The 23,748-nt window shown below is 34.5% G+C and overlaps 1 protein-coding gene across 1 annotated transcript; it reads right to left on the reverse strand.

The window, feature by feature from the left end:
- Positions 1-5,866: 5,866 nt before the first annotated feature.
- Positions 5,867-21,963, reverse strand: LOC147073722 (BUB3-interacting and GLEBS motif-containing protein ZNF207-like). Its single transcript, XM_085944758.1, has 5 exons — positions 21,829-21,963; positions 13,922-14,048; positions 12,377-12,503; positions 6,594-6,678; positions 5,867-6,005 (listed from the first exon to the last, which is right to left on the reverse strand). Exons 1-3 carry the CDS (start codon positions 21,867-21,869, stop codon positions 12,384-12,386), a joined length of 288 nt encoding a protein of 95 aa, XP_085800884.1. The 5' UTR covers positions 21,870-21,963; the 3' UTR covers positions 5,867-6,005; positions 6,594-6,678; positions 12,377-12,383.
- Positions 21,964-23,748: the final 1,785 nt, after the last annotated feature.

Below are 23,748 nucleotides of genomic sequence, written 5' to 3' on the forward strand. Positions count from 1 at the left end.
TTTAGTCATCGAATTACATATAAACAAGAATATTCAATCAGTTACATTAGAAATTTACATCACCAATCGTAGTGACCTGAAGGGGTTAATCGGTCACACAGGTACAACACACATTATATTATCATAGGAACACATCAAATCACAAATGAAAATCTTACCATCCTAAAAAAAATTATACACTAGTCTAACCATATATAATACGACCGATACAGGGCTTCGCTTGGGAGTACTGCGCCAAAGATACCCAGTTTGGCAACCACAGTTCGAACCTGCGAGGACTTGACTACACGAAGTTACTTGCCAATCTTTGATCCTGACTCTCTCCAGAGGCTGGGAAGCTTATTGGTTTTCTGAGAGGTTGTATTTTTTTGTATTAAAAATTATTATGCCTTATGATTGGCCCACAGATCGCTAGCCTACTATTGGTTTGTGACACAGACCAATTCAAATAACTTCAATAATTAGCGGGAAACGAGCATTACATGTACACATGCTTACTACTGCGATTGCGTTTGGTTTAGAATCAAACTTTCTGTTGGGATGTTATTATATTCAGCTATATATCTTATAAATAGTGATTTTACATGGCACTTATACACCGTAAAGCTTTATTTTACGTTTTTGTTATGTTCCATATCCACAAAATGCACAATGTTTTTCGTTTTTGTGGATATGGAACAAATTATGGATATGGAACAAACCAAGATAATATTTTTTCCTATTTTTGTATTAGAACGCGCGTAATATTTCATTGTTACTGTGTTTTCGTCAATAATAATAAATACAATATAGGTCATTATATTTATCATTTAATGCGATAAATAAAATTGTTACAATAAAAACATTAAAATAATCTTGGTAGGTAAGTAAAGATTGAAAAAAGACATAATATAAATTTGTAATAATAATACAATATCATCGAAAAAAATAAGAAATATAAAGGGAAATAAGGCAATTGAACGAATTATACAAAGGTTTCCAGAAAAAAAATTGTCATTAATTATTGCTTACAGTGCAAATAGTGCTTTGAAAAAATCCTTATCATTTTGTGACTTAATGTTAACAATTTTCTTGTTTCCTGATGGAACATATTTTTTTAAATAGAAATTTGAGGTACTTAAAATATTGCAATTACTATTGTGTATACGAAGTGGAAGCCATTTTTTTCTAGAGCTTCTGGAAGGGGTAATTATATTACGACGAATCAAATTAATTTCAATGAAGTGACCATTGAAATCCTTTCGCCATATCACATTGGACAGAAGAGATCGTTTTTCGTATTGTAAATGCTTTAGTTTTGTGAATTGAATATTGTTAAAAGCATAAGAGGCTGCAATGACTTGGTAGTCGAAAAAATCTGCCTCAAACATCTGTAAAACTTAAAAAAACATTTTTTCTGATGAAATTTTCAATATATCTAAGTACCTACCGAATCAATGAAAATGGAGAATAAACCTCCCAAATTCTTAGGAAACGTTTAATTACGCTATGAGCAGTATCTAACTTTCGTAATGTTCCATGCCCAGGTTCAGAAAACTTTTGTTTAATTACGTTTTTACGGAATTTTTATTTTGAGGTACCCACACATTTATCCTATCACAAAATTATATACTTAATTATTTATTGTTGGAATGTCACGAATGATCTATGTTTTCACTTGCCAAAACATTTCCAGATCTGCCATTTAGGAATTCGTGCCAAATACAATAATTGTATACAGTTTTATTTATATCGCAATAAGCTGTAAAATTAAAGACATTCAAAAAAATTTGATACGTTTGCCTTTGGAAGAGAAAAAACATATTTTCTAAATCAAATGTTATCAGAAATTCTAGGGGAGATGGAGAAAAATCCATTATTTACTTTAAAACTTATATTTATAATAATACAATACGAATCACAAACAAATTAAAGCCAGTCAAACGTTATGCATGACGTAACTAAAATAATGTAACTATGACTAAATAAACTGACGAATTTGCGTATTGTTTTGTTCTTTGTCCACATTCTTCCAGATAAAATGTGCGATGCCATTGGTCGAAAAGGATATGGAACAAACCAATACAACTTATAATATAGCGTAGAAAATTATTAGTATTGGTTTGTTCTATATCCGGATATGGAACAAACCAATCCAATCTTTTGTATTATTTTTATGGATTTGGAACAAAAATATACTTACAACTAGTTTATTTCAATATTTTTTGGTCTTTTTTCACTGGATATGTAACATAACAATACTCAATGATCGTTTTACGTAAAAAAGTTTTTTTTGATAAAAGTGGTCTGTGTCACAAACCAATACTAAGCTAGCGAGATGGCAGTGATATTTCCGAATAGAATTATATTAATTCAAGGCCAAAGATTGGAGGTCTTCCAACACCTGCTAGTCATGCCGGTCTGGTTATGTTAGCCGTTGAAACAACCAGAGACAAGCAGAACCCTATATCTATACGTATTTGATGAAAGATTGTGCCATGACCTCGCCGATTACATAACAATTGCTTCCGGCGAAATCCCCTTTTTGCAGACGGGAGGAGGGGCTCGGTTCGCCAGAAATTCGCCCAATAAGGTTAATTTATTTATTAAGGTGAATATCTCCGCGTATGACAACGGAATGGAACCCAAAGAAAAAAAAACAAAATCTAAAACGAAAAGCTCAATACGCAAATCGATCCACTGACGGGGGATGGTTCGCGCCTCTATCTTATTTTTGTAGATGGCAGTGCGCTTACGGATAATTACGGTCGCTACGAATCAGACGAATGCCACACCGTAAAACTGAATACGGTAATTATTCCATTTGGACATTATTTAACACATCATGGCACAATCTAACATATCGTAATATTACAGGTCTTAATTATACCTCGGGCTACCCGAATAATCTTAATTTTTAAACACGTGTATGACAATAACAAAACCAATAGATCGCGGATTCCATTTAACAATAACCATGAGATGAAAATTACATGTCAGGCCTCGAATAACGGCGCTATGTCTACCAAAAGAAAAACACACACTTAAATCAATAATATACGGCAAAAAAAAGAAAAAGAAAAGGAAACAATAATTAATAATAGTTAAAAAAAAAAAAACAAAGCTAGTATTACTGGAATTAATTCTACACTAGTTGGGCACGGCTTTGATATTAGTTAGACCCAGTGGAAGGCACTAGCTTGAGGCTAATTCGGCCGGAAATAGGCGGGAAAGATAAAAGTTAATTTTACATAAGGTTATAAGCGAATAAGAAATCAACGGTTATATAGACACAGGGTACTTAGGTTTATATGTCGAGTTGGTGTGTGAGGTCCTAGACGTCCCTCGGGTGGAGGTGCCGTGGAGGTCCAGGTGATGTTCTCAAGGCGTCGGGGAAGAAAAGAGAGCTTCTTCACGTTGCGCCGGCTCATTTAAAAGCTTCCCCTGTGCTGCCAAAAAGGAGGGGGGAATATTTCCTGGCGGCCGTGGGCTCCGCTATTCACCGCGAGAGGTCGCCACGGTGTCCGTTTTTGAGATGCGACAACCGTGGCGGGGGAAGTTTGATATTTGACAGACGCCGATGTTTTGGTTGTTGTTGGCGTATTTCAACTCTTATTAAATTTTATGTAAAAAGTCGAATGGGGTGGATATTCTTGCTATCCGGGAACGTCATGTTTCTCGCGGGTACGTGCGTCTTTTCCTTACCGGATGCTTTATATTGTATTTGCTCCGCGTTACGCCGCAGGTAGAGTGAGTCGGGGTTGCATCGTTGACCTCGAAACGTTTCCGATTTGCCGCTTTCTAAAAATGACCGTTATCCCTCTGCCCTGTCCAGCGCAGGGGTAGACAATCTTAACGCGACGGGGGTCGCACGTATTGATTTGGTGACAGTGGCTAACATCAATTTCTCGTAAAAACAAAAAATCTGATAATAACCTTCACTCTGTCCACTCCCATATTATGATCTTCTAGGGATCGAACATGGTAAAAAAACATACAAATAAATACAGTAAACTCAATGGAGTTGTATGATTACATCCATATAAAAAAATAGTGCCTACAAAATAATTTTTGTATTGTGAAGTGTAAATTGAAAGCTAAAATCCGCACATTGTTAAAGAATGGGAGGGAACAAATTTAGCATTGTCTATAATATTATAAGTAGATATGTACACGAATCTTTTTACTTTACTTTAAGTGTATGAATAATTTACTTACTACAAATTGGCTAAGTTATAATTATTGAAGTTTTATATTTGTTGCATTCTTTTCAATTATTGTTTTATGTAATTTTTTACGATTTTGGAAAGCGATTGGTTGGCTGTTGTGTAGAGTCGCTTTCACCAACGTTTTAATACTCACCGAATACTTAAATGATGTTTGTTTTGTCGCCCTTGTACAATGCATTGTTTATGTACATATACCTACATATTGCGACCTTAATACAAGGTTCTAAGTGTTTATTTTTGACAAAACAAACCTAACAATGAACTAGTACCTATTCAAAGCTGCCACATTTTTACTTTCGTTTCGCCAAAAATATACATATAGGTACTTAGAACCTTGTAGTTCTGCATTCGCGATGATATGATGTCTGTGATTGATAATAATAATTTTTGCAGTTTTTGAGTTCAAAATAAATTTGACTTGTTCATCAACATTTTGATGTAATATGTCACGTCGTAAGTTACAGTGTCCCAAATTTATTTGAAGAATTGATGGGGGAGCCACAGTCGAAAACTACCCAATCAAGACTCGCAACTGGACAGAATCTGACATTCAAATGACTTATTCAATATGGCTTCCATATGATAGTTTGTAATTCCATTTTTCACCGTTCTTCAGATAAGTTTGTGGGACACTACCTAGCACTATTTAATTGACCATCCAATTTCGCCATTGATTATGATATAATAAACAATATTGTAATGAACATACATAATTTTGAAAAACACTTCTGAGAAAATATACTTAATATTATAACCAATAGAAAAAATCTTTTTTGAAAAATATAAACCACCCGGCAAGAATCGAACCTGCATCTCTTGGGTTTACGCCCTGTCCGCGCATTATACTCTATGCTACGAGGCGACATACTAATTACGACAAATTTTAACTATTGGCCTTTTAATACCTGCTCATCAGCGCTCTTCTAAATCAAGCTACTATTGGCGATCGGTTTTTGTTTATAAAATCAAAGTAGGTACCTACTACTTCAATTACTAACCGACATCACGTTAATTAAAAATTATTAGCAAGTTCGAGTAAGTTGAGACCAGTGACTTTTGAATTAAAATGGCTGACTCATAGCGGTTTGTGCAGATGTAACTGCAACACTGACAGCAAGCGATCTGCAGCGCGGGTCGCGTGCAATTTGTTGCTAGCGACACCAGATGTTTTTTTTCTAACTAAAATGTAGCATTCCACCAATGTGCGGAGTTCCATTTGGTAATGTGTATTTTGTGAATAACGATTACATCACATCGACTTATTCGACATGTGAGGAGAGTTTAGATGTGCGAGCCGGCTAACAATTATTGGTTAAAACAACCAAAAATAAGTGAAATAAAATCATAAGTAAATAGTCAGAAGTATTTTTATAGTTTGAAATATATTAATTATTATTCACGTAACAAAATGCTCCCTTATTTCTATAAGTTGTGTAAATTTAAATATACACTAGTCTATATACAAATAAAATGGCTATCAATTAACATTTATTGTGCAACAAGAATTCTAAATATATATATTATATTATTTATATCTATCGAATAAATTAAAGAAAAGAAAATGATTTTTATAATTATTATGCATGCAATACTGACGTATAGACATCTTAACAATAAAATACATAATCGAGATTTAAATACCACAGCTAAAAATTATTATTTTTATGAATGTCACTAGTTTCTTTGTTGCTGTATAAAATCACATTAATTTTAAACGTCGATAATACTATCGTGTTTTTTATCCGAAGCCTTTAATTTCTGTTGCATTTGTGTTAGCATATCTTGCATTCTTCGAATCTGTAACAGATAAAAAAGATTTCATAAGACATTGTACATTCAAATATAATTAAAATAAGTATACCTATTTTAACACCATTAAAAAGGCACCTGATAAAAGACACCCAACCAACAATCAGCCTTTCCTACAATTGATCCAACCAATATTTGGGTACCTACTTCTTACACCAAAGATGTGCGATTGCTATTGTAGTAGCATTTCAAGAAAATTAAAAATTTGGGAAGAATGGCTTAAATAACAAAATTATGTATTTATTTGGGTCGAAATTTACCCAGTTAACCCAATTAATCAACTAACTTATTTATTTTGCTAACACCGCGACTGGCGCGTTTGGAGTAGTTGGCCATTAGATATAATTAACGTGTTATTTAAATGTGGTAATTATTAGGTAATTAAAAGGTCAGCAGTGATTTCTGGCTGGATCAACGAAATATTCAGTTCTTGGAGATGCTTCATCCAAAAGTGGATTGATCCAGATTTTGATGGTTGAAACATAATAAAGTTTAATTTAGTTAAAATTACCAATTTTAGGGAATACCATCTTAAAGACAGATAAAATTTTTATAATTATGAGGAATTTATCTTACTTCTTCGTCTTTTTTGAGTACAAGTCTATCAGTTTCTGTAGTGATAGTATCTCCGTTGTTACCCATTGAGTCTCGTTTCAATTTTCTGCAAAAATAATACAACAATCAGTATACATAAACTAGGGATACTTACATAAAAAATTACCTACCTATCTATTTATGAAATTTTCTGTAAATGATTTCTTATAGTACGCAGATATTTCACAGTGCGTGTGATTATTATAATTATATTACAATCGTTTATTCTACGGATTTGTCTTTTAGATTTATTTTGAAACTAATTTTTATCCATTACTAGCTGAAGTACCCGGCTTCGCACAGGGTCGCTTCGTGGTTATATTTATCTTAGATATTTAAAAAATAATAAGAGGTATTTATTTTTTTAATATTAAAATATCTGTGTAATACAATATATCAATATGAAAATAATTCTAATAGGAGTAAAGGTCAAACAAAAGAACACTAAATTAAAATCGAATCCAAAATACGCAAACGTTATTAATGTTATTAATATGCACTAACAAACCAAAATTGGATTAAACGAACTTTGTATTTTATATAATACTAATTTAGAAATCTTTGCAGGTGTGCGCACAACAACTTACAAAAATTTCATCGCAATCAGATGAATGGTATAAGAACGCATACGAATAGAAGAAGATAGAATAGATGAAAAAGAAGAAGAAATGGTTGCCTCAATTCAGAAACCTTGGCGGGCGTGACCACAATACTTGATCAAAATTTCATTGCAATCGGATGAATGGTATAGGAACGCATACGAATAGAAGAAGAAGAAGATGGTTGTACTAATTCAAAAACCTTTGCGGGCGTGCGCACAACAACTGGTCAAAATGTCATCGCAATCGGATGAATAGTATAAGAACGCACACGAATAGAAGAAGATAGAATTGAAGAAAAAGATGAAGAAAATAGTTTTATCAATTCATTAACCTTTGCGGGCGTGAGCACAACACTTGATCAAAATTTCATTGCAATCAGATGAATGGTATAGGAACGCATACGAATAGAAGAAGATAGAATATAAGAAGAAGATGGTTGTACTAATTCAGAAACCTTCGCGGGTGTTGGCACAATTACTGACGAAAGTTTCATTGCAATCGGATGAATGATATAGGGACCATACGAATAAAAGAAGAAATAATGAAGAAGAAGAAGAAGATGGTTGTACTAATTCAGAAACCTTTACGGGTGTTACCACAAAAACTGATAAAGGTTTCATCGCAATCGGATGAATGGAATAGGAACTCATACAAATAGAAGAATATAGAATAGAAGAAGAAGATGGTCGTACTAATTCAGAAACCTTTGCGGGTGTTATCACAATAACTGACGAAGGTTTCATCGCAATCGGATGAATGGTATAGGAACCATACAAATAAAAGAAGATATAATGAAGAAGACGAAGAAAATGTTTGTACAAATTCATAAACCTTTGCGGGTGTTGGCACAACCACTGACGAAAGTTTCATCGCAATCGGATGAATGATATAGGGACCATACGAATAAAAGAAGAAATAATGAAGAAGAAGAAGAAGAAGATGGTTGTACTAATTCAGTAACCTTTGCGGGTGTTACCACAAAAACTGATGAAGGTTTCATCGCAATCGGATGAATGATATAGGAACCATACGAATAAAAGAATACATATATCGTCGGCTTAACTAGAAAACTGCTTATCTACGTATTTGGTCGAAAAAAAGTTGAGAACGCCATTTTGTAGAGAATTTTATACGTCATCGAACTGCAAACTACGTATAATTAAAAAAAATATGGCATTTGCACAATCTTCGCTTTAGAAAAATGCGTAACTTCTAACATCATATTAGTGACAAGAAAAGTGCGTATCTGCTTTCATTCGCTCTAAGTTTGGCGAGCAGCGAGCAACGTTCCTGTTCAGACTAGTTCAATTGCTCAAATTTGGTGTTTTTAAACGAATCTTCACATTATTCGAGGTATGTTATGTCATTATAATATCATTAAATATTAAGTTTATATGAAAAAGTGCTGTTTACATGTTTAAAATGAACTTTAAATTCACTGTGGTAGATACCTACTTTTCTCATAAGAGTGTGTCAGTAGATACGCAGTTTGCGGGCGTTTGTAATACGATTAATATGATATTATTATTTTTGTTGATCCCATTTCTTGTACTAAAACTTAATTACTGACACTACAAAAGTATAGAAAATAATTTACAGTTTGATAATAAATATTATTATGGTTATTTACTTGTTTTATTAAAATTCACGGAAGGGGTTAGTGACACATTGAATTTTTATGTTACAGAAATCAACCATGTCGTCGTTAAGAGCCCATAAAATTATGAATGCCCTTAAAAATTACGTCGTCAATGATGATGGTAGTCTCACAAAGAAAATTGAGCCAGTGGAGACAAGGACTGTAAATACAATTATTGATTCAAACAATCTTGAATTAGGTGAAATTTGCATTTCGGTAGCACAGGTGGAAAATGGTTATGAAGAAAAGACAACTCATTGTTTGCGCAAGCGGAGACTCAAAACTATATCCAAATGGAGTCAAATAACATTTTAGAGACAACTCATTGTTTGATTGAGCAAGTGGAGACTCAAAACTACATCCAAATGGATTCGAATAACAATTCGCTAGACGATGTGTTAGTCTTTGCAGAGCAGGTGGAAGGAATACATACAAAAAAGGAGGTACAGATTAATGCTAGTCTGTCAACTGAAGATAACACAGTTGATAAACGAAGATCTCAAACGGGTCAGATGGATAAAAACCAATGGGCAATCGCAAAAAAGAGAGAAAAGGGTGAATCTTACAAAGGAAAAAAGAAAATAAATGGAAAATGGAAGTATGGCATCGGCAAAGAGAAAAGACCACTGAAAGAAAGGTTTAATTGCAGTTCCTCAAAGAAAGATCGCTCTGTTATAAAATATCAGTCGATATCAGAAGAGAGGAGAGTTATGTTTAATGATTTTTTGGAAGTTATCTTGGGCAGAAAAGAAAGTGTTGGTTAATACGCTTGTAACAGTTAATGCAACAAATAGAAAAACCAGTACGAAAAAAGCATCAAGAAGATCAACTTCCACTGTGCTATCCTTAAAATGCAGAAATAGATATGTCAGAGTGTGCAAGAAACTATTTTTGTAAAAATTTTATATGTTAACATTTTAATAAAATATTATTCTTCCATAAGTTAATAGTTCAAACTTATTTTCCTATGATTATACTTGGTAGGAGAAAAGCTTGCTATGTAGGTACTTCTTTCAGCTTGTTATATCATGCTGTTACATTCATTGTGTGTTGATAATTGGGTAATATTAGTATTTTTTTTTTTTTTTTCCGACCATGTCCGATCCTAATAGGATCATATGGGCCTCCACAGAGTAGAGGTTTGAATTAACAGATTTTGTTTTTACGAGAAATGGATGTCAGCCACTTGCTCAACCTATTAGGTCCATACCCTGACTCACACACATATTGAAAAACAATATGTGTACTTGCCAGACCCAGGATTCGAACCTGGGACCCACGGCATGATAGTCCAAAGCTTATGCCGCGCGGCCACCGTGGGTGTGATATTAGTATTAGTATCCTCACACTAAATTTGCATACTTAAAATAAGTTACGCAAACTGCGTATCTCCAAATTTTATGTTGGTAAGGAAAAGAGAATAATACGTATCTGCATTTTTTGTGTTTTTTGGGAGACAGGTTAAAATTTTTCTTAATATTTGAATGCCAAATCAACAAAAATTATTATTTACGTAACATATGTAAAATTCACAACATGATATTGGTTACAACTGATTTTATTCAGTTTTTATGCTCTCCTGAACATTTTGCTAAACTGTAGATAAGCAGTTTTCTAGTTAAGCCGACGATATAATAAAGAAGAAGATGGTTGTACAAATTCAGAAACCTTCGCGGGTGTTGGCACAACCACTGACGATCGGAATCGGATGAATGATATAGGGACCATACGAATAAAAGAAGATATAATGAAGAAGAAGATGGTTGTACTAATTCAGAAACCTTTACGGGTGTTACCACAACAACTTATGAAGGTTTCATAGCAATCGGATGAATGATATAGGAACCATACGAATAAAAGAAGATAGAATGAAGAAAAAGAAGAAGATGATTGTACTAATTCAGAAACCTTTACGGGTGTTACCACAACAACTGATGAAAGTTTCATCGCAATCGAATGAATGGTATAGGAACAATACGAATAAAAGAAGATAGAATGAAGAAGAAGAAGAAAATAATGATTTTTCTAATTTAGAAACCTTCATGGGTGTGCATACAACCACTTACCAAAATTTCATCGCAATCGGATGAATGGTATAGGAACCATACGAATAAAAGAAAATAGAATGAAGAAGAAGAAGATGATGATTTTTCTAATTCAGAAACCTTCATGGGTATGCATACATATAATGGTATAGGAACGCATACGGGACAGACACACAGACAGACAGACAGACAGACATTCATTTTTATATATTAGTATAGCCTATACTCTTCGCGAAAGTGCAAGCAATAAGTTGACAAAGTTTTATCGCAATCGGATGAACGGTATGGCAGTGCATTCAAAACGAACAAACAAACAAACCCACAAACAAATATTATTTTTTATATATTAGATTTGGCACGTTGCCATTTAATGTACGTATAGAAAATCGGGTGCAACCGGGTTCACAGAAGAGGAAAACTCTATAAACACAACTTTTGTGAATACGAATATTAAATTTTGCAAATTCTACGAATTGAATCATTGTATAATATCACGTTGTAATAGGTGGATAATAAGTTTTGTTTGTGAAGAGCACACATCGCATTTAAACAGATTTCTTTGGTTGGTAGTAAAGTTGTTGTTTTTAGGTGCTTTTAGTTTGTCTTGTATATGAACAAACATCGCTTTTTATGTGTCATTTTCCATATCTCCAAATGGTGAAAAAAGTGAATGACGGAATAGCAGATTTTAAAAAGTAGTCAAATTGTCTGCTGTTTGTAGATTAAGCAGTCGATGTGTCAAATAATTACATTTTATAAACGATAATTAATAGTAAACACAGTATCAGACAAAGGAATATTGTACTGAGTACCAATTATCTATGCAAACACTAAATAAAATGGATTGATTAATTTAAAAGCGTTTGCAACAATTTTATTATTGTCAGTTGTAAGTCAGTTGTCAATCTGTTAATCGATAGAGTGAACAAGGGTAGTGTCTTGTCGGAATACTTTATCCGAGGTGCGTGCATTTACAATTGAAATTCTAATAAAGTAACCAAGTACATATTAAATTATTCAAAGTTTTTTAATAACTATTGCACCCTTGTTACTCCAGTTCGTAATGGCCAAAAAAAAACAAAAATAAAACAATTTAATGCCTACAAATATTTAAAAAATGAATGATTTGAATTAAATGAACAGAAGAACATGAAGAAAATGTGTTACAGACCTACAAACTTATCTGTAGAATGGGATGGGGGAGCCAAAAGTCGAAAACTACCCAATCAAGACTCGTAACTGGACAAAATCTGACATTCGAATGACATTTTCAAAATGGCGTCCTATGTTAGTTCATAGTTCCATTTTTGGACATTCTTTAGATAAGTTTGTAGGTCTGTACATAAATTTTAGTAATCAATCTGCCAATTCAGGTGATCCTGCAAAATCACACTTGCCTCCAATGTGTTAACACATATAAATTAACACTTTTATACGTCACGTATTATTACACACATATAAAATTCATTGATTGTTTACCTGCTTTTTACTTTTCGTGTTCTCTGATGTCTTCCAGAGGAATGCCTTCCATGCCGTATATTTCTATTTCAATATTATATCCATTCGACAGGGAGTTGGGTATTTTGTCTATGGCCTCTTTGTGAACCTGAAAATAATCGTTGAAACTAATTATTGTAGACACAAATATATAAACGACACCTCCAAACAACATCTTCACATTGAAATAATAATACACAATAACCACCCATCTCATTAGTTAACTCTATTAATTCCCAATACGTTACCATTGTTCCCAGAATGGACAATTTTACACCTCTTGAGTGTAGTATTTTTATTGTTTACTATTACTAATGATCTATTATTAGGTTTTGACGAATACGCTTATCGAGTGTACAGGTAACCCCCGTTCATCGCGGGGGATACATTCTGGACATGGTCGCGATAAGCCTTGTTTGGCCTCTCTACGTTTACATATTGTGCAAAATTTGCGATTACTGTTAAGTAATCCATTACAGCCACGTTTTACAGCACTCACACGCTCGTAATCTTCGTCGTTCTCTTTTAACAACTCCATGCATTGATTGTAAACAGAAAGGGCCTTTTCAATGGTTTTAACACTCAACTTTCGCACGGGAGCAGGTTCGGAGACGTCATTTTCTAGGGACGTACGGCAGTCCATTTCTTGCAGCTCTTCATTAGATAAGGGTTCACCGTGTGATTTTAAAAAGTCTGAATATCATCTACTTCAACACCTTCGATGCCTCCGGATATGGCTATAAGACTAACCTCTTCATTGATATTTTCTTCAACAATTTCACTGAACAGCCTTTTCCAAACACCCTTCATATACGACTGGGTGGCTTCATTCCACGCTTCGTCAATGTTTTTGATAGTTTTCATAATATTAAATTGTTTCCACCAAACCCGCATGGCATCTCTATCACCTTAATCAGTTTCTTCAATGAGTTCACAGAAGAAGATGAGGAAATAAACGTACGTGTTAGCATTCGTTTCCAATAGAGTTCTGTCTGATCCACATTAAAAATTAAATTTGGTGGATAATTTCCCCTTTCCACAATTTCCAGTTTTAAAAAAGATCACAATATAACGAATCCGCACTCAACAGTGTCGCGATGAACGGGGGGGGGGGGGGTTACCTGCATTATTATTGATAAGGTAGGGGTTTTTTACAAACACTTCAACTAGGTATTCATAATTTGTTTATCTTTTTTTATTGTGATCCTTGACTTAATAGGTGGGTAGGTGAAAAATTTTTTTACCTACTTTATTGGATTGATTTGTTATATAAGTTAGAGTTAATAGTATTCGTTGTCAGCAGTATTTGCCTTTTGGTGAGTGTACAGTGTACACAGTACCTGAAGATGACGAAAGGCGAAACACAGGTCGCAAAAAACGACTCAAACGGAATAGTACAACACTTAAATCCATTAGAAATTTTGTTTTTTATTTTTAAATCCATTGATATGCTAAAATCTAGAATATTTAGATGCGCAGGAAAAAATGCAAATGAATTGTACAAATTAACTGTTTCTTTTTGTTTACCTGCATACAGTGTGTTGATAATCCAGGTCCCGTATAAAGCTTTTTATGGCAGATGTGACATTTGAAATGTTCAGCTTTCTGATGTTGTACTAAAATTTTTTCATCATCAAATTCCTGGTAGCAGTACCTGAATAATTATACGTTAAGGAAAATTCTGGCTTTACCAGTCAATACAGTTTATACTAGCTGTTCATAGGTAAGTCATCTTTCTAACGGGATGGTATGGTTCGCGATATGATGACTAACCTGTCAATATTTCCCTTACTGCCCCCAAACTGTGTTTTTGGAGTGAGAGAAAATCCAGCTGAAGTGTAATAAAAAACCATCATAGCAGTCTTGAACCATCAACTTTTTGTTTGACAGCCAAGCAGACCACCAAATATGGCAAATGTGAAATTTTGAGCACCTTTACACCGTGATGAAAATGAAGATAAGGTGATATAATGATCACGAAAATTCCATGCATGTGAAAAGATGCAGATTATGAAAATGGAGAACAAAACAAAGGATTTCACTTCTGTCGCATGTGCTCGCCACACACACAATTTAAAAATCATACATCTTAATTAATCGATGATTTTAGGACTGAAAAATTGTGACCATTTTTCATAAGATAATCCACACTAACATTTTTCAGACATCGAGAAAACTGGTCACAACATAACTATAACATAACTCGCTTCGTCTGTCGCACAGCCATAAATCAAACCTTCTAGGAACGTTGCTTATGAAAACCAGCGACAGTCGCGCATAACCTCTCGAAACATATATATATATTTAGAAGCGGCGACCAATTCGTATCGTCATCGACCCGCAGCCCAAGACACATACGATTTGTTGATAGCCGCACTAGATGTTTTTTTCAAACTAAAAAGTCGCATTCGACCAATCTGCGGAGCTCCATTTGGCAATGTATGTTTTGTGAATAACGATTCGACGTATTCGACATGTTGCAGACGAGACGAGTTTTGATGTGCGAGCCGGCTAATAGAAAGTTGTTGCAAAATATGGTAAAATTGCATATACTACAAAATTTCCAATGACAATAGTGTAGTAGTACCTACTCATCCAGTATTGAAGTAGTAGCAGTGAAACAATCACAAGAAGTCTGAGAAAATCACATAAATGTGTTATAACTAAACTGAGAATCAAACTCAGACTAGTACTTTACACTTTGGACTATGGGGGCCACCATGATCTTTAAAATGTAAATGGATATATTTTTTGGTAATAGTTTTGGTAATCCCGTGAAAAATTTGCGATATACCGCATACTCCGACTTGTCAGCCTCAAAGGCATTGATTGTCGTTCGGCATAGTCCTGGCTGCCCCGTGAATGGAATGCTGCAGACATCTGCGGTCTCATTCCAAGTCCAAGCAGCATGTGAATCCAATCACAGGCGTTGGGGAAAATATTCTGACCATTCGATGCAATTACAGACAGCGTGGTAATTTCCTCCCCGGGTCCTTCTTCATCTGACAAAATATGCAGCTCTTCATCACAAATATCCATATCTGGCTCACTATCACAAAGACTGCCATTGTCAGATTGATTCAATATATCTCCTATCTGATCGATAGATAAGGATTTACCGCCACTTTTGCACAAGAATTTGTCTACATCTGAACCACTCGCCATTTTGATTATTTCTAAACACGACGCCACACGAATCTTACTTACAAACAATATTATTCCAAAAATATATATCGGTCACTGTATTAGCGACAGTCTTTATATGGATACATTATCTATTGAACGATTTTGGTTTAACCTGATAGCTGCCCGTAACGTAACGTTTACGTCATGCACAGCGGCGATTTAGGCGCCCGTACCGTACGATATACGCCGAGCCGTTCTACGCGCTTGTATGAGTCAAATATTTATTTATTTAATTTTAAAACGTGTAACTACATTTCTGATCAGACCTTGCAAGCAAAAAACATTTGTACGGCGCATACATCGCGAGAATAAGGGAATTTCCCGAGAGGCCAAATCAGGGTTAGCTCAAAATTCCCCTGCACACTGGGATATCTTGTACAATAGGCAGTTGGTATGATTCGATAGTGATGAGTCAGTTGTCGCCGGAATATCATTTAGTCGGGATGCTAATTCGGAATGCTTTCTTATTCAGATTTGCGTTATAATTGGAATGTTTTCAATGTTTTTACATTGAAATTTAATTTCTATTGAGTGACCAAGTGTTTTTATTTATATTTCATATACAATTTGCGTATAAAAAAGTGTTATATTTACGAGTTTTGTTTTAGATTTTACCTACTAAACTTGAATGAAAAGAAAGATTTTCGATGTTTTTAGATAGAAATTGACAAAGAACTAAGTGTTGTGACTATTTTTCATTTGTATTTCGGATTCGATTTGCGTATGTATACAAAGTGTTTTATTTACGAGTTTAGTTTTACAAATTTTATTATTCAAAATGGATGAGATCGACGAAGTTGGTGAAATCGATAACCTTATCGAAACAGTTGAATCTGAAGACGATGGAAGTGATGATTCGGATGTCGAACTTGAGGAAACTTTGGAAGTCGATGAAAGTGAAATTATCACACCGGAATCCACTGAAAGACCGACATTTGAGTGGAAATCGGATATGTTTGAGCCACGCGCATTTTCCTTCGATGCTAACGTTTCGGGATGCAAAGCTGATAATTTGACTTCGGATGCACTCGAAATGGACTATTTCAAATGTTTCATCGATTTCAATTCGTGACACTCAGTATGCGGGTACACAAAGCGCTTAACGTCAGCGGACAGCAGAGCCAGTCCAAAAACAAACATTTTCTTTCTTAACTTTCTTCTTTCAGCACTACGGTGCATGGTTGCAGCATCAGTCCCGTGCGGCTCCGTCTCGGGACGGAATGAGCACTTAAAATCACTTCTTTCAGACACGTTTAAAGCGTCATAGAAAGCGGCCGTGCATATCCACGGTTGTGCATATATGACGGGTGGTGGTGGGCACTTTAACGTATGTTGAAATGTTAGTCCGAGAGACCAACAGACAATTTGTATTTGCCACAAAAAATATCACAGTTTTGAGTGATCGTCTACGGCGATGGGTAGACTGCACAATTGATGATATGTACACATTTTTGGGGCTGTGTATGCTAATGTCAAGGAATTCACGGAATAAAATATCTGAACACTGGTCTATCCACAGATTGTTAATTTCACCATGTTATTCCGAAACCATGTCCAGGAATCGTTTCGAACTGATGCATCGAATGTTGCATTTTTGTGACAATGAAACGCAGGTTCCCGGAGATCGACTATATAAAATTAGACAGGTCCTGAAGGAACTGAAAATTTCTTTCAAGCAGTACATGTGTCCATATCAGAACATATGTATTGATGAGAGTCTTCTCCTTTTCAAAGGCAGACTTTTATTCCGCCAATTCATCAGGACGAAGGCTAGTCGTTTCGGAATAAAAATTTTTGTAATGGCTGATTGCAAAACTGGTTTTGTCTTAGATGTAATCATTTATACCGGAAAACAAACTGAAATTGAGAAAAATAATTACATCGGTATATCGGGCAACGTGGTGGTAACGATGCTTGGACCATACTTGGAACTAGGGCATACATTGTACATTGACAACTGGTACAGCAGCCCAACGTTATTCAAGTATCTTTATGATCACCGGACGAATGCCTGTGGAACCGTAAGGAGAAACAGAATTGGGATGCCCAAATTTACTAAGAAATTGAAAAAAGGGGAAACCGATACATTCCATACTGACGAAATTATGGCTTTGGCGTGGAAGGATAAAAAGGATGTTACAATGTTGTCCACAATTCACAACAATACTTTCAAACCTACTGGAAAAGTAGACTATAAGACTAAAATTCCGATTTCCAAGCCGGAATGCATTGTTGATTACAATATAAACATGGGTGCTGTGGATCGTAGTGATATGATAATTTCTTCTGTAAATTCGACAAGAAAAACTGTCAAATGGTACAAAAAACTTTTTTTCCATTTGATAGATTTATCTCTGCTGAATGCCCATGTATTGTTCCAACAAAAAACTGGAAAAAAACAACCGCTGGGTGAATTTCAATTGAAAGTCATCGGACAACTGATCGAAAAACATAAGTTAGAACCAAAAACTCTTTTGAAGCGAAAAGCACCCTTACCCTCTAGGCTAACAGAAAGACATTTTTTGGGTAAAATACCACCTACTAACAATAAAATTAATGCGGTAAGAAGATGTTATGTATGTGCCAATACAAAAAATCAGAAAAGACGGAAAGAAACTAGGTATTTGTGCAAGCAGTGCGACATTGCTCTGTGTTTTGAACCGTGCTTCGAAATTTTCCATACACAAGAAAGTTTTTAGTGATTTTAATGTGTTTAGTATACTTCTTAGTGCTATAAGTATTTATGGTGACATTTTACAAAAATACTATAAAATTTATTTTTCAAAATACTTATATTAAAAAAAAAAAAAAAAATCAACTAATTCTTGTAAGTGCAGTGTTGTGACAACCCTACCATACCTGAAAATTTTCAGACATTTTCACGAAATTGTGTATGAAAAACTTTTTCGCCGAACTTCAATTGAGGTCTCATATATGTAAGTGCATTATATTGGACTTTTCACTATTCTTTTAATTTTTTTATAATATAATTAATTCCTGGGCCCTGGGGAGTATACCTAGTACTTTCAGCTGGGCTGTTAAAAGGTTAAGAATTGTTCGATAGATGGTAGGTAGTATATGGTCAAATATTACCATTTACTGCGGTCTGTCACAGCGGCGCCAAATTGACGCCGGTAGTCCAGAAGTACTTTATCAAAAACTGACGCCGCTTAGGGCCAATGGGTGAAGTGGCTATTCTGTAATGGATTCGTCTTATGATGAATTACAATTTTCTTTCGACGATGACATAGAGGATATTTTTGAAAATAAGCTTGAAGAAACAACCTGCTTACACATATAAAGATTTAAAAATAAATCCAGCCATACAATAAAACTGAAGGTTTATTTAATTTCATATTTCTAAATATCCTTCCTAAACATTTACACCGACAAGAATCCTGTGCATTAATATGAAAGAAGACATAATATACAGTCGCACTCGGTTATTATGATCACGGATATAGCGAGATATCGGATGTAACGAGGAAACATTTGTCGACATTTTAGTTAATGATTTTCTCGTTACATTTATTCACTTTTATAATAAGCTACTTATCGGTTATACCGAGCTAAAATATAGTCAAAAATTTTCTTAAAACTGTTAATGTGTCGATCGTTTAAAAACATTTCGACCATAACTAAGCAATACAATCCGACCGATAGGATGCCGCCGGGTTCGGATTACGTTTATGACACTAGTAAAGTGTCTAAGTACCTACCTAATTGGTGTTTTCGCCGACAATATTGAAAAAGTATACACGCGTATGGTTGAAATTGCATGTAAAAATTTCAAGGTTTGTGAAATCAGTATGTACCTACTAGCGTTCATTAAAATAAACAACTTCTTTTGTAGTTTATGAATGCCATGCTTGTTTCGGGGAAAAATTCTAATTGTTTATTTTTGTTTGAATTGGGACTTTTTGTGTTATGTGACCGCTTATTTAAAAATACCTATTCTCTGATATAACGAGTAACGCTTATAACGAGCAAATTCAGTCGGTCCCATCTTCCTCGTAATAACCAAGTTCGACTATATTTTAGACTGGTGACAACCCTGCACTGAAATATGAGAATGTACGAAAATTTAAGTGAAATGCTACACTTATTTGCCTTTTCTCAACTTAAGTATAGAGACGATAAATATCTCCATTTTTCAAGACCTTAGCCTTAGCCAAATGAAACCAATGACATTAATATAGATAATATACGTAATGGTACGTTTACATCTGACACTTATACCGTTATACTTATTTTATGTGTCTGACATAAAATTTCACTAGTGTTTACACCTGCATGGATCTGACATAAAATTCTGGTATACTTCTCGTTGAAATAAAGTCTCAACACTTTATTCAATGGCAACATTGGAATAAATATATGCGGTGTTTACATATGATATTGTAATTTATTCGGACACTTATTTTGTATACTTCTCAAAAACGTTATGTCAGTTGTCAATATGGGAATGTTAAAAAAGAAAGCAGCGAGTATTATTACTTTAAGTCTTATGGCAACAAAAAGGAGGTAAAAATGGTCTAGATGGGTGCTGGAATGGATTCAGCGACGAGAAGAACTAGGTGCCTTCCGTTTAATGTCAGAGTTTAAAATCGAAGATCCAACTCAATTTGTGAACTTTAGTTTGCAAGATTGGACCTTTTGCCAAAAAACAAGACACACAATTTAGAAATGCCATAAGTGTAGAAGAACGATTAACAGTAACATTGCGATATCTAGCACTTGATCGTCATTGCATATTCAATATAATATTATCGTACCTAATACGAGTGCAGGTGTGGGCCAAAATGAATTAGGTAATACCATTTGAAGCGCATTTTTTCTTCACAAAGTGCATCAGAATTAATCGTATGTGCCGAGAACAAGCGATATTTTATTTTCGAACAAAATCCATAGAACACGGCACATCCGATTTATTTCTCACTGTCTATGATTTTTGACAGATCGCTACAGTACATTTATTAACGTAAACGTTGTGCATACATGCATGGTGCACCTATGATAATTGATTGTCCGTTGTTTTAGAAATATACCTATGCAATTCACTAGGTACCTGTCAAACTACGAATAATGTGTCAGATACTTGATATAAAAGTAGACGGTGGTCCAACTTCGGTGATATATCGCGGCAAGTTCGGAATTGTCGAATACGCGGTGTTTACATTTGCGTATATAAGTAGATTGAATAAGTGACAGGTGAGTGTCGACACACGCAAAATAAGTGGCTGGTACAAATATAATTACTGTTTACACTTGGTGAATATGGTGTCATACATAAATATGACAATATAAATGTCAAATGTAAATGTACCATAAGAGACTAACATTTGAACAAAAATTGTGAGTAGGCAAAGTTGTGGAATTTTGTTTTTTTAGAAGAGGTTTTCATTCTTATTTCAGTATAAAAATGTGTTTTTCAGTCAACAATAATATACACAGTGACAAATTCTCTATCTAAAACAATTTTAAGATACTTAAAGTATCATTTTCGTTTGAAAAACATTCAACAATTTCTCTAAAATCCAGGCAAAGTTGTAGCATTCTACGGTAATTAGCCAATCCCAAAACGTGAAGGATGACCGACGTTTGAGAAAATGCATATGGATGAAATTGGTTCTCACAACACTGCTTAGATAATCAAGGTAAATATAATAAGGAAAACAGCACCAAGGAGAAAGGTGTGACCATGGCCCCCACATCCTGAAGCGAGCCCCCAGGCTAGGATCTTTGGGGAGCCCCCCTACCTATCGCTAAAGATAAAGGCAGTGTGACACAATAGCGTTTTCTAAATGGTGTTAGCGGTAAAATCAATATGTATACTTAATGTTTTTTTGCATATTTTTATACATCCATTTGAATTATGGAGTTGGCGAGTATCGATACGCAATTAAAATTTATATCGTACAACCACATAATTTTAAATAATAACATTATTGAAGAAAAATAGCGCCTCAGGCAACTTTTTTTACTATTAGAGAGAATTTGTGATGTGTGTTTATATCACTTGTCTGGTCGACTCGCCACGCCGGGCCCTTCCTGAGCTCGGGCCCCCAGGCTAGATCCCTGTCAGCCCCCCCCCCCCCCCCCTTTGTGGGGGCCATGGGTGTGACCAATTTATACTACGGAATGTCCATTTTGAAACATCCCATTGCGTACAATGATAGATCAAATGCTGAAAGACATGGAGTATTTTAAAAAGAATATTCTATTAAACAAACAACTTCAAAGGATACCAGCACCATGGCTTTGATGCCTTCTTCTTTTCGTTACCCATATTATATTTAATAAAAAGTTAAAATTTACAAAATTAACGTAAGTGTAGACTTTTGATGCTGTCATCTGTCACATAATAAGTATATTAGTCTATGACATAATATTATATTGTCATTCGTTACCAGTGTTGCCAAGTCAAATTTTTTAATTTCAGTAGAATGTGTAACAAAAATTCAGTAGATTCGACAAAATATCAGTAGATTTCTGTTTTAGGAAAAAAAATTCGCCGCGGACCGCAGGTTCCCAATTTTTCATAGTCGGCTTGTTTTTTTTAGGAAAAATATTTCATCGCGGGTCGCAGGTTCCTAGATTTTCATGGTCGGCTTGTTTTTTTGCAGATTCCAAGTTTTCAAAAATGGCTAGTTTTTTTTCCGGCTGGTGAGAATTTTGTGAAATGAAGAAATATCAGTAGATTTCAGAAAATATCAGTAGATTCAGTATTTAACCTAAAATATCAGTAGATCTACTGAAATTTCAGTAGACATGGCAACGCTGTCGTTACGATTACTGTCATACAGTGTTGCCAAGTCAAAATTTTTAATTTCAGTAGAATGTGTCAAAAAAATTCAGTAGATTCGACAAAATATCAGTAGATTTCTGTTGTAGTAATGGCAACGCTGCTGTCATACCTGTCAAACCAAGAGCATAGCTAATGCAAAGCAGCATAGATAATATAAGTAAACAAAGGAGAAAGAGAAAAAAATCAGTTATTTTTGTGCTGCCATTAATTAAAAAAATATATATATTTTGTTATGAAACCTTTATAATTTGAATAATTCTTATTATTAAAAGGTAAATTTTGAAGCTATGTATTGCTTCGTATTGTTTACGTGTAACATAAAATATCACACTTATTTTTTCATCTGACCCATACCTGACCCAATTTATAGTAGGTAGTCACAGCGCTCGAAATGGAAAATTTTACGAACCGGAGCACTTGATAATTTAACGAAAATATCAACATGGTTATCTAATTTTATGTATTTTATAAAAATTGATGTGATAGATTTGTTTGTTATATTGTCTACATAGCTCAGATTGTCAAATTGTTTTTTCTGCAAGACGGATCGACGGTACACTCTGGTATGCTCCGGTCCATTTCAAGCCTTGGGTAGTCACTTTTCAACATTATGATCCATGTACACAGTTACTCACATTACAAACATGTCTGAATAACAACATATTTTTTTAGATATTTATTACAATAATTAAAACATCCTGCCTGCGTACAAAATCCCATAAAGTTTGCTCTCATTTTTTTTCGAAAAAGACAAGGTGATGATTTTAAACACCATGATGACCGAGCGGTTACGTATCAGACTTATAATGTTGTCAGTTCGGGTTTGATTCCCGGGTCTGGTTTCACATGTTATTTATTTTATCAATGTGTATTTGGATCCTGAGTATGAACCTAATAGGTTTTTGAAGTTAGCCACTATCGTTAAAAAAAAATCTGATAATAACCTCCAGTCTGTCTACTCCCATATTATCATGTTCTTGGGATCAAACATGGTAAAAAAACATATAAATAAATACAGTAAACTCAATGGAGTTGTACGATTACATCTATATGAAAAAATTGAGCCTACAAAATAATTATTGTATTGTGAAAAGTGTAAGTTGAAAGCTAAAACCTATACATGGTTAAAGAATGAGAAGGAACAAATTTAGCATTGTCGATATAGGCAGATACCCGAATCTTTTCACTTTAAGGGGACGTTCTACAGAATTGGCCTTGAGAATTGAAAATATGATTTTTTTACATATGGTCCATAATATCTGGTCTACTAGTTAATATAAAAAGGTCGCGTCAAAGTTGTTTGTGTCAATAAACTTGCCCACGACTCGATCGACTCATATTTCACATTTATTTTGTCAGG

Source organism: Rhyacophila brunnea, unplaced genomic scaffold, assembly GCF_057557595.1.
Source record: "Rhyacophila brunnea isolate RB1 unplaced genomic scaffold, BYU_Rbru_1.0 scaffold_17, whole genome shotgun sequence".
Taxonomy (NCBI): Eukaryota; Metazoa; Arthropoda; class Insecta; order Trichoptera; family Rhyacophilidae; genus Rhyacophila; species Rhyacophila brunnea.